At 40.6% G+C, this 12,228-nt stretch overlaps 1 protein-coding gene across 2 annotated transcripts; it reads left to right on the top strand.

The window, feature by feature from the left end:
• The first annotated feature begins 1,203 nt into the window (after positions 1-1,203).
• On the top strand, positions 1,204-11,755 carry asb14a (ankyrin repeat and SOCS box containing 14a). Of its 2 annotated transcripts, none has more exons than XR_014087493.1 (13): positions 1,204-1,445; positions 1,689-1,849; positions 2,762-2,814; positions 3,006-3,140; positions 4,257-4,415; positions 5,131-5,376; positions 7,306-7,477; positions 8,533-8,638; positions 9,507-9,686; positions 10,309-10,437; positions 10,513-10,641; positions 11,177-11,335; positions 11,410-11,547. XR_014087493.1 is itself a non-coding variant. In XM_008408357.3 (13 exons), the coding sequence occupies exons 2-13, from the start codon at positions 1,716-1,718 to the stop codon at positions 11,583-11,585; spliced, it is 1,773 nt and encodes a 590-aa protein (XP_008406579.2). In that variant the 5' UTR covers positions 1,206-1,445; positions 1,689-1,715; the 3' UTR covers positions 11,586-11,755. The 2 variants fall into 2 exon arrangements, 1 of the variants encoding a protein (XP_008406579.2); XM_008408357.3 differs by having other exon boundaries at positions 1,206-1,445; positions 11,182-11,335; positions 11,410-11,755.
• Positions 11,756-12,228: the final 473 nt, after the last annotated feature.

The following is a 12,228-nucleotide window of genomic DNA, read 5'->3' on the forward strand; positions in this document are numbered from 1 at the left end:
TAAAAAATAAATAAATGAAAAATTGGGTTAATGAAAAAGCTAAATTATTTATTTAACAAATTATTTATTTATTTCACTCATTTTCTTCATTTTTTGATTTATTTTACTCATTTTCTATTTATTTTACGCATTTATTTATTTATTTAATTTTGGCTGAAATGGCTCTCCATATCCACCGACTACTATGTTTAAAAAAATATTCAGCAAACACCAGGAAAACATACATTGTTGTGCTCACATGACCCAGGTTAGTTTAGTCAGATATTTGAAAAAATTATATTTTGTGTATATTTTATTCAAATTTTGTGCTTTATCCATAGGACCTGTTTTGTCCCTATTCTCAAGAATCACTGATATATATTATATATATTAGTGGAACTTTTCCATCTTTGGCACAGTTATGTTCTGAGTATAATCTTCCCACGTCAAGTTTTTTCCGTTATCTGCAGGTTCGGGACTATTTTAGGAAAAATGTATCGGATTTTGAAGCTGTAACGAAACATGAAACCTTGGAGGAAATAAATAAATTTGATCCTATCAATCAGGGGGCAGTGTCATACTTTTATAAGATATTTAATTGTGTACTTGCAGACACAACCAGGATAAAGAAGGCATTGGGAGGATGAGTTGGGCCAGCAGCTGTCTGATGAAGTGACTGTTCAGTCAATGCCAGACACAATCTCAAACAATTCAAAACAATACATGAACTTCATTATTCCAGGGAGAAGCTGAGCACTTTCTTCACAAGCGTGTCTCCAATTTGTAATGGTTGTCAGGCTGCTGTTGGTAACTTGACACACACCTTCTGGTCACGTGTTCAGCTTCACTCATTCTGGATGAAAATTGTTCACTTTTTTGACGGCTTTTGGAAAACAATGGGACCCAGAACCACTTATATTCATCATTTGGGTCTCCAGTGCGATGCGACCAGCCACTAAACATGAGAAAATGGCTGTTTTGTTTGGTACGGTGATTGCTAAAAGGTTGATTTTGACATTTTGGAAAAAGGACTCTGTGTCTACATTTGATCTGTGGTTGGGGGAACCAGCAAATACTTTCCATCTGGAAAGACTGAGATATTACAATGAAGATATAGTCAGTGTGTTTGAGAAAATATGGGACCCTGACGAACACCGTGCTGTTAGTCATGTGTTTAAGTCATCACTGTCTCTGGTGGGAGTAAATTTAGTAACAGGTGTCGTATATCTCCTTTATCGCTGCCAGAGCTGCAGCCACAGAAACGGTTCAGTCTGGTCTGACTCTTTAACGCCGCTGGTGAATCCATGAATGTTTTGTTTTCTTTAACGGGTTGTACTGGAAAACCTGGGAGTCTCTGCGCTGCAGGAAGCCATGTTGGTTTAAAGCTCTGGTTTCATTCACCTGCTTCTTTCTCAAACCTTCAGCAGCTTCAAATCTGATGCAGCGATTCGGCTGAGCTAAACCAGGTAAAAGAGAAAAGCTGTAGGAATATGACAGAAATTTACTTAATTTTTAAGCTTTTTTCTGCAGCAAGTGTTTAATTATGGATAATTTCTGACTGAAGGCCCAGAGCAGATCTTTGCTTTATGCTTCCTACTGACAGATGAAAAGTTAAAAGGAAAACACTAAACTTGCACATTTTAACTTTACAAGCCAAATTCATAAAATGCAGAAATAACATCTGATGTTCTTTTCTCTTTAACCCAAAGCCTGGAGGTTTGTTTCCTTTGGATGCGATGAATCCTAGTGGATATGTGTTGGAGGATGATGAGGAAGATGCAGCGATTCAGTACATGATAGAGCAGAGTCTGCTGGAGAGCAGCAAGCAGAGGGAGGTTCACAGAGAGTCGTCAGCAGGAAACGAGCTGAGGTCAGTTCAGAGGGAAGAGGCCTGATGGAAGAACGTCCATCACTGAGCCACTACGGAGAACAAACCCGAACTTTTACCAAGCGACGAAACGATGGCGCAAACCAAAACGAGCAGAAAAGTTTAATGGGAACTGTTCATTTAAAAATGTCGCTCAGATAAAAAGTCTCTAGTTTCTTATTTAATAACACAGTGGCCCTTAAAGCTACTGTCTGTAACTTTTATTAAAAATGGTTTTTACATATTTGTTGAAACTATGTTGTGAAAAATTGAACTTCTCCAAACGCCAACTAGAAACAACCAATCAGAGCCAGGAGGCGGGTCTTAGTGCTGTCAATAACCCTCCGTGTGGTGCTGCTCATCGCCCTGCTCTCTGCTATCCTGCAGCTAGCTTAGCCTGCTGTGAATGCTAAGGCTAGCTAGCTTAGCTACACTTTTCAACACTAAACAACAAAAAATAAACTCCGGACGGATCGAGACGGAAGTCCTCACCGAGTGTGTGTTCGCCGACACTTGAATCTTTTGTTCTTGATTTGTTCACGAGACGAGAATGTTTGTATCGACCTGAATAAGCTCTGATTTCACTGTGAGAAACGTTTCTTCCTCATCCAATCATTTCTGTCTTGAATCATTTCTGACGGTGGATAATGGTGAGTTGCTTCTCTGCTATTAGCACATTGAGTAGCGAGTATATGAGGATGATTGACAGCACCGAGGCCCTTCTTCTGTATGGAGCTCAGTTGGGGCCAAAAAGCACAAAAACAGATTTGGAACTGATAAAAGTTTCATCAAATTCTGCAGCTTTAAAGTTGCTAATGATGTCAAAAAGTGTTTTTATTAATTATGTAACGATTCTCAGCACCAAAACACTAAAAAAAGGAAACATCTGGATTCAGTTTCTTTGTTTTAATTCAGCACCGATTCAGGATCTTCCAACATCTCCAAGATCTTCTCTGCTATAAAACAAGGTAAACGACATCAAAACTTCTCTGATTTATTCTAAAATAATAAATTCAACTGGGAACTGTGTAAATAAACACTATAAATGTTCAGAAAACGATCTTAGACGCCTAAAGAGTCGCGGTTTAGCGCCTCCTTTCTAGTGAGTTTATCCTGGTATCGGTTGAGCGTAAAGTTCTGGACGATTCTGTTGCTCCAGGAAACGAGAAGCTGCTGAAGGATTTTTCTGAGCGGCTGAAAGACGAGTTTCTGCGGAGCGACAGCCGAGGCTGGACGCCGCTCCACGAGGCGGCAGCTCAGAGCAACCAGGCCGTCCTGGAGGTCACACTCACAGGTCTGATGAAACCCCGGTGACGTTACCCTCCACTTTATTCACATCCAACCAAGCTGGTGTCAAATGTGCCGCAGGTATTTTCGTTTGTGCCGCTGTCGTTTTAAAGACATTAACTAATGTTTCCAGAGGTCATTAAAGGTCAACCAGCCCCTCCACCGTCTTTAAATCGGACAGAATTGGTGTTAATCAACTCAGCTGCTTTTGCTTTGAAGATATTGATGAAAGTAAAAAGGTCAAAAGGTCAACCAGCCCCACCACGTCACCCAAATCAAACCAAATAGGTGTCAAATGTTTGTGCAGTGAAGATTTTAGTTTGTGTAAAAACATAAAATCCTACGAACTATTTTTCGCCTCGTTTCCAGAGCAAATATCTCAAATTATTGAATTAAAACAAAACTAACTTTCTAAAAGTTTTCAGTCATTTATAGGAGCTTTTTCTAAATTAATGATTCCTGAATATGAAAAAGTTCCAATGACAGATTATTTAATCTAAAAAAAACCAAACCAACTTTATTTATAAAGCACTTTAAAACAACCACGGCTCATACAAAGTGCTGTACATTAAAACACAACATAATAAAAATATAAAAACTTACAGTTTAAAAACAAACGTATACAATTTAAAACTAGATCCCGCTGGTGTTGAAAGCCAAGTAAAATAGATGGGTTTTTAGACGAACTTTAAAAGTTTGTCTTAAAACTTAAAAGATGTTTTGTTGTAAATCAATCTGCCAGTGGAACCAGGACTTTGTTTAATAAGTAGTCAGAAGTTATTGACTTAAATAGCTCCTATATTTAACTGAAAACTTACTAATAAGATAGTTAAAATGTATTAAGTTACTAAAAATGTAGAATAACTTTAAAAATGATTCTAAAATAAGGAAAGCTTCTGTTGTTTTTGTTTAACAGGAGCTCCTTGGTGGAACTGGTGACTTATATCTCCTATAATTTCATCCTGCTGCAAAGAAAGATTAATTTAATATGTTTTATTTATTATTTTTTACTTCCAGGGGTTCTGATTAATATGAAGGCTCCTGTATTCTCATTTATCTATCTGGTGCTGAGGAAGCCGTGTGAAGAGATACCGGGTTTAGAAACGGCTCAAATGTCCCCCAGCTGCAGGTCCGGACTCTCTGGAGGCCCGGACTCTTCGGGGCCAGACGGCCCTCTTCCTGGCGGTGGAAGCCGGTCTGGTGGAAAACGCCTCGTTCCTCCTGGACCGCGGCGCTCAGCCGGACTCCCAGGACCAGGACCAGGACGCCCCGCTGTTTGTAGGTGGGCCGGATTATCAGCCAGTTTGCTGCTGCTGTCCTCATTTAGATCACAAACCTTTATTTCAGACACTCTGCGCAGAACGTTCGGTCACACACAGCTCACTGTTCCTGCTTCAAGATGACGCTGTGAGGATTTACACCAATAATCAGCTGGAAACTTTATATATTTTCCAGTTTTTTCAATATAGGAATGTTACAGATGTTTAAAAAGGCGAAGACAAAACTTATTACACTGCAAAAACACAAAATCCTAACAAGCATCTAGTTTCCAGTATGAATGTCTTATTACACTTTAATTAAGGTAAAATTAACTTATAACTATCTTTTCAGGAAGATATAAGCTTGTTTTCAGTCAGTAATTACTTAATATTTTACATGTAACTATTTATTACCATTTTCTGCATTTGTTTACAAATAAAACCTACATGAACAATTCATATTCAACATTATATAATATAAAACTTTTGCTTGTAGCTTTTCTTCTATTACACCTTTGTCCCATCCAGTTTGTCCAGTTCTTTCTGTCTTTTGTTCTCACCTGTTCATTAGTCCTCTAATCCTGGAAAAGTTCTTCAGGTGATAAAAGGCCGACTTTGTAACTGTCTTTATGTGTTTCTGAAGGTTCAGGTTAGAGTTCAGGCCTGATCGCTGGTTTCCAGCTGAAGCTTTTCGCCGACTCTGGATCGGTCCAACTCCAGTTTTCTGTTTGTCTCCAGCCATCCGTTCGGACCGAACCGACCTGGTGAAGCTGCTGCTCCTCCGTGGCTCCAGTGTGAACCAGGCGGGCTGCCACGGCCGCCGGCCGCTCCACGAGGCGTCGCGGGCGGGCAACGTGGAGCTGGTGAAGCTGCTGCTGGAGGCCGGGGCGCGGCCGGACCCACGCAGCAACTACGGCTTCACGCCGCTGGCGCTGGCGGCGCAGGGAGGACACCTGGAGGTGGTGGAGCTCCTGCTGAGGAAAGGTGAGGCAGAAGCTTTATGCTAAAAACCAATAAACTTTCTCATAACTACAAAGTAAAAATGTTGTCATCTTAACTCCAGAGTTGGATAGTAACTACATTTACCTGAGTAACTTTTTTTTTTAAATAAATGAACTTTTAGGAGAATTTTTACTACTTTTTTCTTTCACTTGAGTAATTTTATTTTCAAGTATTTTTACTCTTACTTGAGTAAAATTTCTGGATTTTCTACCCACTGAATGAAAAACAAACATGTTTTAACCACCAGACACAGAGACACACCTGCAGTTTCTGTTCAAGTTTCATAAGTTTTTTATTGAAAGAAACTGATTTGGAAATATTTTATTGTCCTTGATTTTGTTAATTTGTCGTAGTTATTTGAGTTATTGTCATTTTCCTCCTTAAAATACCGAAATTTCCATTTATTACATTTTGGTCCTTCTGAGGATGTAATTTCTAAATCGTAAATGATTAATAATTTGATCAGTCGACTTTTTACCAAACACCTTTTTACTCTTGAGTAATGTCTTGGATGGCTTCGTTTACTTTTACTTCAGTAAAAATATATTAAAGTAGAGCTGCTCATACTTGATATTTTGGGTTCCCTGCCAACCTCTGGCTAACTCTAGATCAGTGGTTCTTAACCTTTTTTGAGGTACCGAACCCCCCAGTTGGATATGCGCATTCACCGAACCCTTCTCATTCCACAAACACACACAAAATACTTTGTGGTATTCTGATTTAGTAATGTAATTATATTCGCTGTGTTACCACCCCCACACCACTAGAGGCAATAGCAACCCCGAAAAGATGCTACTAAGGAGCAGATTTAGACTATAGAATTTGGTAAAAACTGTGAGTTTTTCTGAAGTAATTAAAGACACAAGTTCAAATCCATGCTGAGAGTGGAGCTCCTTCAATCAGGGCTCCTCCGCAGCTCTGATTGGCTAAGCAATGTAACGTGATCCTCTGATTGGCTAAGCAATGTAACGTGATCCTCTGATTGGCTAAGCAATGTAACGTGATCCTCTGATTGGCTAAGCAATGTAACGTGATCCTCTGATTGGCTAAGCAATGTAACGTGATCCTCTGATTGGCTAAGCAATGTAACGTGATCCTCTGATTGGCTAAGCAATGTAACGTGATCCTCTGATTGGCTAAGCAATGTAACGTGATCCTCTGATTGGCTAAGCAATGTAACGTGATCCTCTGATTGGCTAAGCAATGTAACGTGATCCTCTGCAGTAACTGATGGCAAAGCGGGGCGTCATCACGACTTTACACAAGTGTGTCTTTACCTCCGCGGCAGAGGCTCCGCCGAACCCCTGAGACCGACTCACCGAACCCCTGGGGTTCGATCGAACCCAGGTTAAGAACCACTGAACTAGATAATCGGTCATAAACATTAGCTCTGCTAGCTAAAGCGTTCTTTAGCGGGAGCTAATGCTAAGTGCTAACATTGAGAACAATGGAAGATGGCTGTATGCTGCTATCAATCATGTCTTAATTTTGATTTTTTTTTTAAAAGTTTTTTTCAAGAGAAATTTTACAAAACATCAACTTAATTTGTCACTAAGAGTTTTATAACAGCTGTTATCTAACTTATTTCAGAAATGGAGTCTGGATGCTTGGTACTTAATAATCAACATTTATTGCTTTTCAAGCGTTTTGTCGGTGTGCATGTGCATATTGTGATATTTCAATGATAAATTTACAGTATTTTGTGCGGTCTGAACCAAAGTTGTAATTTCATATTACGTACTTTGAATCTGATGATTAAGACATAAGCGTCATTAACTTCAATTTAAATATTTATATGGGCTTCTATGTTATTGTGTTGTTTTGAGGTGAGAGATGTTTCTCTTCTTTCTGACTCTTTTCCACTTTTGACGTTTTTAATAATCATGTTATAAAATGCCGTCTGTCCTGCAGGAGCAGACATTTTCTCTCAGGCGCACGACGAGGCGTCCGTCTTATACGAAGCGTCTGCTTCAGGGAACGCGGCCGTCGTGCGTCTGCTGCTGGACCACGGAGCCGACGCCAACGTGTCCAATCACACGGGACACCTGCCGATCCACCGGGCCTCACACAGAGGACACCTGCAGTGAGCACTTCACCTCACCTGTCCTCTTATCCAAATGGGAACAAACCAGTTTTAGTCTAGTTAAGCAGGTAGACGTCTAAGAAAAGACAATTATCATCAAAAAATTAAAAGTGTGTCCATCTACTTTTCACCTAAAATGGACACACCTTTCCATTTAGAATCATATTTTGTAACAACACCAGAAGTGTTTTGCTTTGTCATGAGCCAATAATGTAGAGTTGACTTTATTATATTACTGCCTTGTAACTTCAGGCATTAAATAAAACAGGCAGGGACAATAATATAGCCACAAGAACGACACAGAGGACAAGAGGGGAAACCAAGGAGACAACAATGGCAAACAAGATAGCAAATGTATTAATAATGAAGGAGCATTTTGTATTTTCCAGGCACATATTTCCATTTTATGCCACAACCAAGTTACTATGTTTCCTCCAGGTTTTATGAAAAAGCTGCACAGAAATCTGATTTCACATTTCCGCATCTGATGCCTAGAAATTGTCCATATGGAAAACCAGACATGAATACATGTTTATGAATACAGACAACAGGTGCTCTTCTTCTACGCACTATAAAAACTCAAAACAGTCAGAAAACTGAAAAAACAAACATCAAAATAGTACTTTTGATGGTAAAAATCATCAAAACAGATTAAAATTCCCAAATTTTTATTTAAAAAAAGAGACAAACTCTTATATTTGTTTCAAGATGCCTGGACTATAAATATAAATGTACATGGTTTTAAATTTTAATCAGAAAAGGGAAATGATATTTTAAAAAATGTTGTTCATTTGTATGAACTTGATAAAAGTATTTTTTCAGTCAAAATTGAAATAAAAGCTAAAATATTGGAGTTGGGATTTGAACCTCACCGCATGTTGCTGCAATTAATCAACTTTAACCTGAAATGAATGCAGCAGAATTGACCTGTTGCTTTTTAGAAGTGGTAATACTGACTGAACGAGGTCACAAACAGGCAACATAATGTGCGTGTGGATGTGTGCGCGCGTGTGTGTGTGTGTGTGTGTGTGTGTGTGTGTGTGTGTGTGTTTGAGGTCCCTGAAGCTGCTGCTGCCCGTCACCAACATGAGAGATGTGAGCGACAGCGGGATCAGCCCTCTTCATTCAGCGGCTGCAGAGGCGCACACACACTGCATCCAGGTGTGTGTGTGTGTCATAAACAGAAGTGTTTGATTTTAGTTTAGTTTCTGCTCAGATAAAACTTGGGTCTAAAGCAGGGGGCGTCCAAAGTGAGGACTGGGGGCCATTTGTGGCCCTTGAAATGTTTTTTTTTCGATCACACATCAGGAATGTTAAAAATTGAGCCAAAAAAACAGGAAACGACTGAAAAACAATTGTCTGTTTTTCTTTAAACAAGGCAACAACAAAAATCTAATCAAAATGAAGACGTGATTGGCTGACAGAACGAGGCTGGTGGCTTCCTGCCGTCAGGCTACAGGGCGCGATGGTCGACTCAGTGGGCAGAAGCTAATTGTAGCATTGAGCAACTCAGCCATCTTCCATTGTTTTCAACTTTAGCGCTTAGCATTAGCTTCCTCTACTGAGCTCTTTATTGTTAGCCAGAGGTCTGCAGAGTACGCAAAAACTGTTCTCAAGTAAGAGAAGCACGACTTCCAACATATTGTTACTGAAGTAAAAGAGTTTTCCAGATTTTCTGATGAAACTGAAGCTACAGGGTTATTTCAGTGCATAATAACTTTGGACCAGTGGTCAAAAGTTTTGCCCTCGGGGTCAAAAGTGTCAAATTAAAACCACTGTGAGCTGACAAAGTTCCTTAATTTAAAACTCAACAATGTTTTTATTCTATTAAAGTACTGTATATTACATGAATGATTGTTGCCTTATTAAAAGGAAAACAGACTATTTCCAGTTTATTTCTGTTGTTGTTTTGTTTTTGTTTTTTTACCATTTTTTACCATTGTTGTCTTGTGATCAGAGGCCAAACTATTTCAAGGGCCACAAACGGCCTCATCAGGAAATCTGGCGAACTGTCATGTTTTCCCATCAGGCCTTGCTGGATGCGGGTTACGACCCCAACTTCATGCTCCACCCCTGGATCCGCCGCAGCTACGACGACGAGAGGAAGTCCGCTCTCTTCTTCGCCGTTTCCAATAACGACATGGCGTCGGTGAAGCTGCTGCTGGAGGCCGGAGCCATGCCCAACCAGGACCCGGTCAAGTGTCTGCAGGTAAAACCTTCCAGGTGAAGAATAAACGGCTTAGAAGATGCCAGGGTAACGTTAATAAAGAGGCACAAACACTGGAAATCAGAAGGTACAAAAAGTCAAACCAGACCAAACTTCTCTTGGTTTAGGTCAGTTAAAGTCACCAAAAATATTTCTATTTGTGGAAAAACACAAAGCTGAGAGAAAATATGTGAAGTATTTTCTGTACAGACCTGGGCTGAAAGGCCGTTCAGCAAGGAAGAAACTTCAAAATAAACTCAAAAAGCCAGATTACAGTTTGATCTTTGTTTTTGGAGGAATGAACTGTGGTTAGATGAGACCTAAGAGGAAAGTTTGACCATCATCAGAAACGTTTCAAAAACGGCGACGCTTCTACCATCAGAACTGTGGAGTCTGGAGGTGGCAGCATGATGCTGTGGGGAGGAACTGGTGCACTTCATAAAACAAATGGCATCATGTGGAAATATTAAAGAAACAGCTACATAAATGAATTAGATTTTATTTGTAAAGCAGATTTCCTGTTTAATCTTCTTTTTTTCCTCTGAGTCTCATTTCATAATTCAGGATAGAAACAACATCCATTGATCATGTAAAACCTGGATTTCTGCCTTTCTTTAAATAAAAGGTTGCACTCCGTCTGGGCAACTACGATCTGATCCACCTGTTGCTGCGTTACGGCGCCAACGTCAACTACTTCTCCAAAATAAACACGACGCATTTCCCCTCGGCGCTGCAGTACGCGCTCAAAGACGAGGTAGCTGGAGAAACGTTCACATCGACTTTTAATGAACAGAATCTACACGACGAATCAAACATTTGTGTGCAACAGGTCATTCTCAGGATGCTGTGTAACTATGGTTACGACGTGGAGCTCTGCTTTGACTGTCCCTATGGCAACAGCTCCCACATTCCTGAGGACTACGAGGGATGGACCTGCTCTGTGATCAAAGATACTTTGGTAACAAGAAAACAATACTGATTTTACTGCCAGTGTTTTGTTTTAAACTGAAGTATTGGGAGTTTGATTTCTGAACAAAGAACAGAGAACTGATTGGCCAACTGATCGCAGGTGTGAGGCGAGAAAGGCTGAGTAGAGAGAGACGGGGGGGCGAGCGAGCACAGAGGACTTGAGAATAAATCTGTCACTAAAGAAACTAAATAAAACTAGAGTGGCAAAGACTAACTGTACAAAGAAAAGAAGAACTAAACACCAACCATACTCACTGTGAGCAGCATGGTAACTGTTACTGGGTATAGGGCTATAATTCAATCCTTGAAATATTGAGAAAAACGCAGATATCTTAAGTTAACATTCAGGATCGTCAAAGTGTAGCTGTTTCAAGTCAAAACATATATATATATATATATATATATATATATATATATATATATATATATATATATATATATATATATATATATATATATATATATATATATATCAAAATTTAATGTCAAAACGGTCTGCCATACCATGTTACGTTCTCTGTCAGCGCAGTTCTGTGAGGTCATCACCGTCTACTGGCTGAAAGACCTGTCGGGTCCGGTGGTTCGAGTGCTGCTGGACTACGTGGATCACGTGACGCTGTGTTCCAAACTGAAGGCGGTTCTGATGGAGCAGAGCCAGTGGGCAGAGATCTGCAGACTACAAGGTACCGGAAACCTGACCGTTAGCTGAGAGAGGAGGAGGTAAAATCACCGTTTCTCTTCCCGCTCACCTCCCCAGAAAACCCCCGGTGCCTGCAGCATCTCTGCCGCCTGCGGATCCGTCGTTGTCTCGGCCGCCTCCGTCTGCGGTCGCCCGTCTTCATGAGCTTCATGCCGCTGCCGGAGCGGCTGAAGGACTACATCCTGTACCGGGAATACGACCTGCTGGGCCGGCAGAGGAGCAGCCCGGGCTGAGGAGAGACGGCTATCAGAACCGGTTAAGAAACAAGAAAGTTATGGCACATCTATTTTTATTTTGATGTCATAATTTATTTAATTTTTACTTATTTAATAGACGAACCAAATACAATGCGTAACTGATTCAAAATTATGCAGAGGCTACGAATAAAGATCTGATAAGTGTGGTGTGCATTTGTAGTCATTGTTCATTCTGATCAGTGGCGGTCCCAAGTGGGGGCCATGGCCCCTCTAGAAAAATGTTGACTCATTTTCAGGTCTCACAAAGGCATATAGAGTTATGTTCTCCAATCAATACATAAATCCATCCATCCATTTTCTTTACACCCTTGTCCTTAGTGGGGTCTGGAGGTGCTGGTGCCTCTCCAGCTAACGTTTTGGGTGAGAGGCGGGTTCACACTGGACAGGTCACCAGTCCATCGCAGAGACACACAGGACAAACAACCATGCACAAAGACACCTAAGGACAGTCATGTTTTCGGACTGTGGGAGGAAGCCAGAGTACCCGGAGAGAACCCACCATGCACAGGGAGAACATGCAAACTCCATGCAGAAAGAGGGCCAGGAATCAAACCCAGGACCTTCTTGCTGCAAGGCAACAGTGCTACCAACTGCCCCACTGTGCAGCCCCACTAGATGT

This window comes from Poecilia reticulata, chromosome 5, assembly GCF_904066995.2.
Source record: "Poecilia reticulata chromosome 5, P_reticulata-male-v2, whole genome shotgun sequence".
Taxonomy (NCBI): Eukaryota; Metazoa; Chordata; class Actinopteri; order Cyprinodontiformes; family Poeciliidae; genus Poecilia; species Poecilia reticulata.

Bases quoted from the DNA above. Each gene is read 5' to 3' on its own strand.
- asb14a (XM_008408357.3), top strand. From the start codon at position 1,716: ATGAATCCTAGTGGATATGTGTTGGAGGATGATGAGGAAGATGCAGCG. The intron at 5,377-7,305 runs GTGAGGCAGAAG...TCTGTCCTGCAG, and splicing joins GGAGCTCCTGCTGAGGAAAG to GAGCAGACATTTTCTCTCAG. The intron at 8,639-9,506 runs GTGTGTGTGTGT...TTTTCCCATCAG, and splicing joins CGCACACACACTGCATCCAG to GCCTTGCTGGATGCGGGTTA.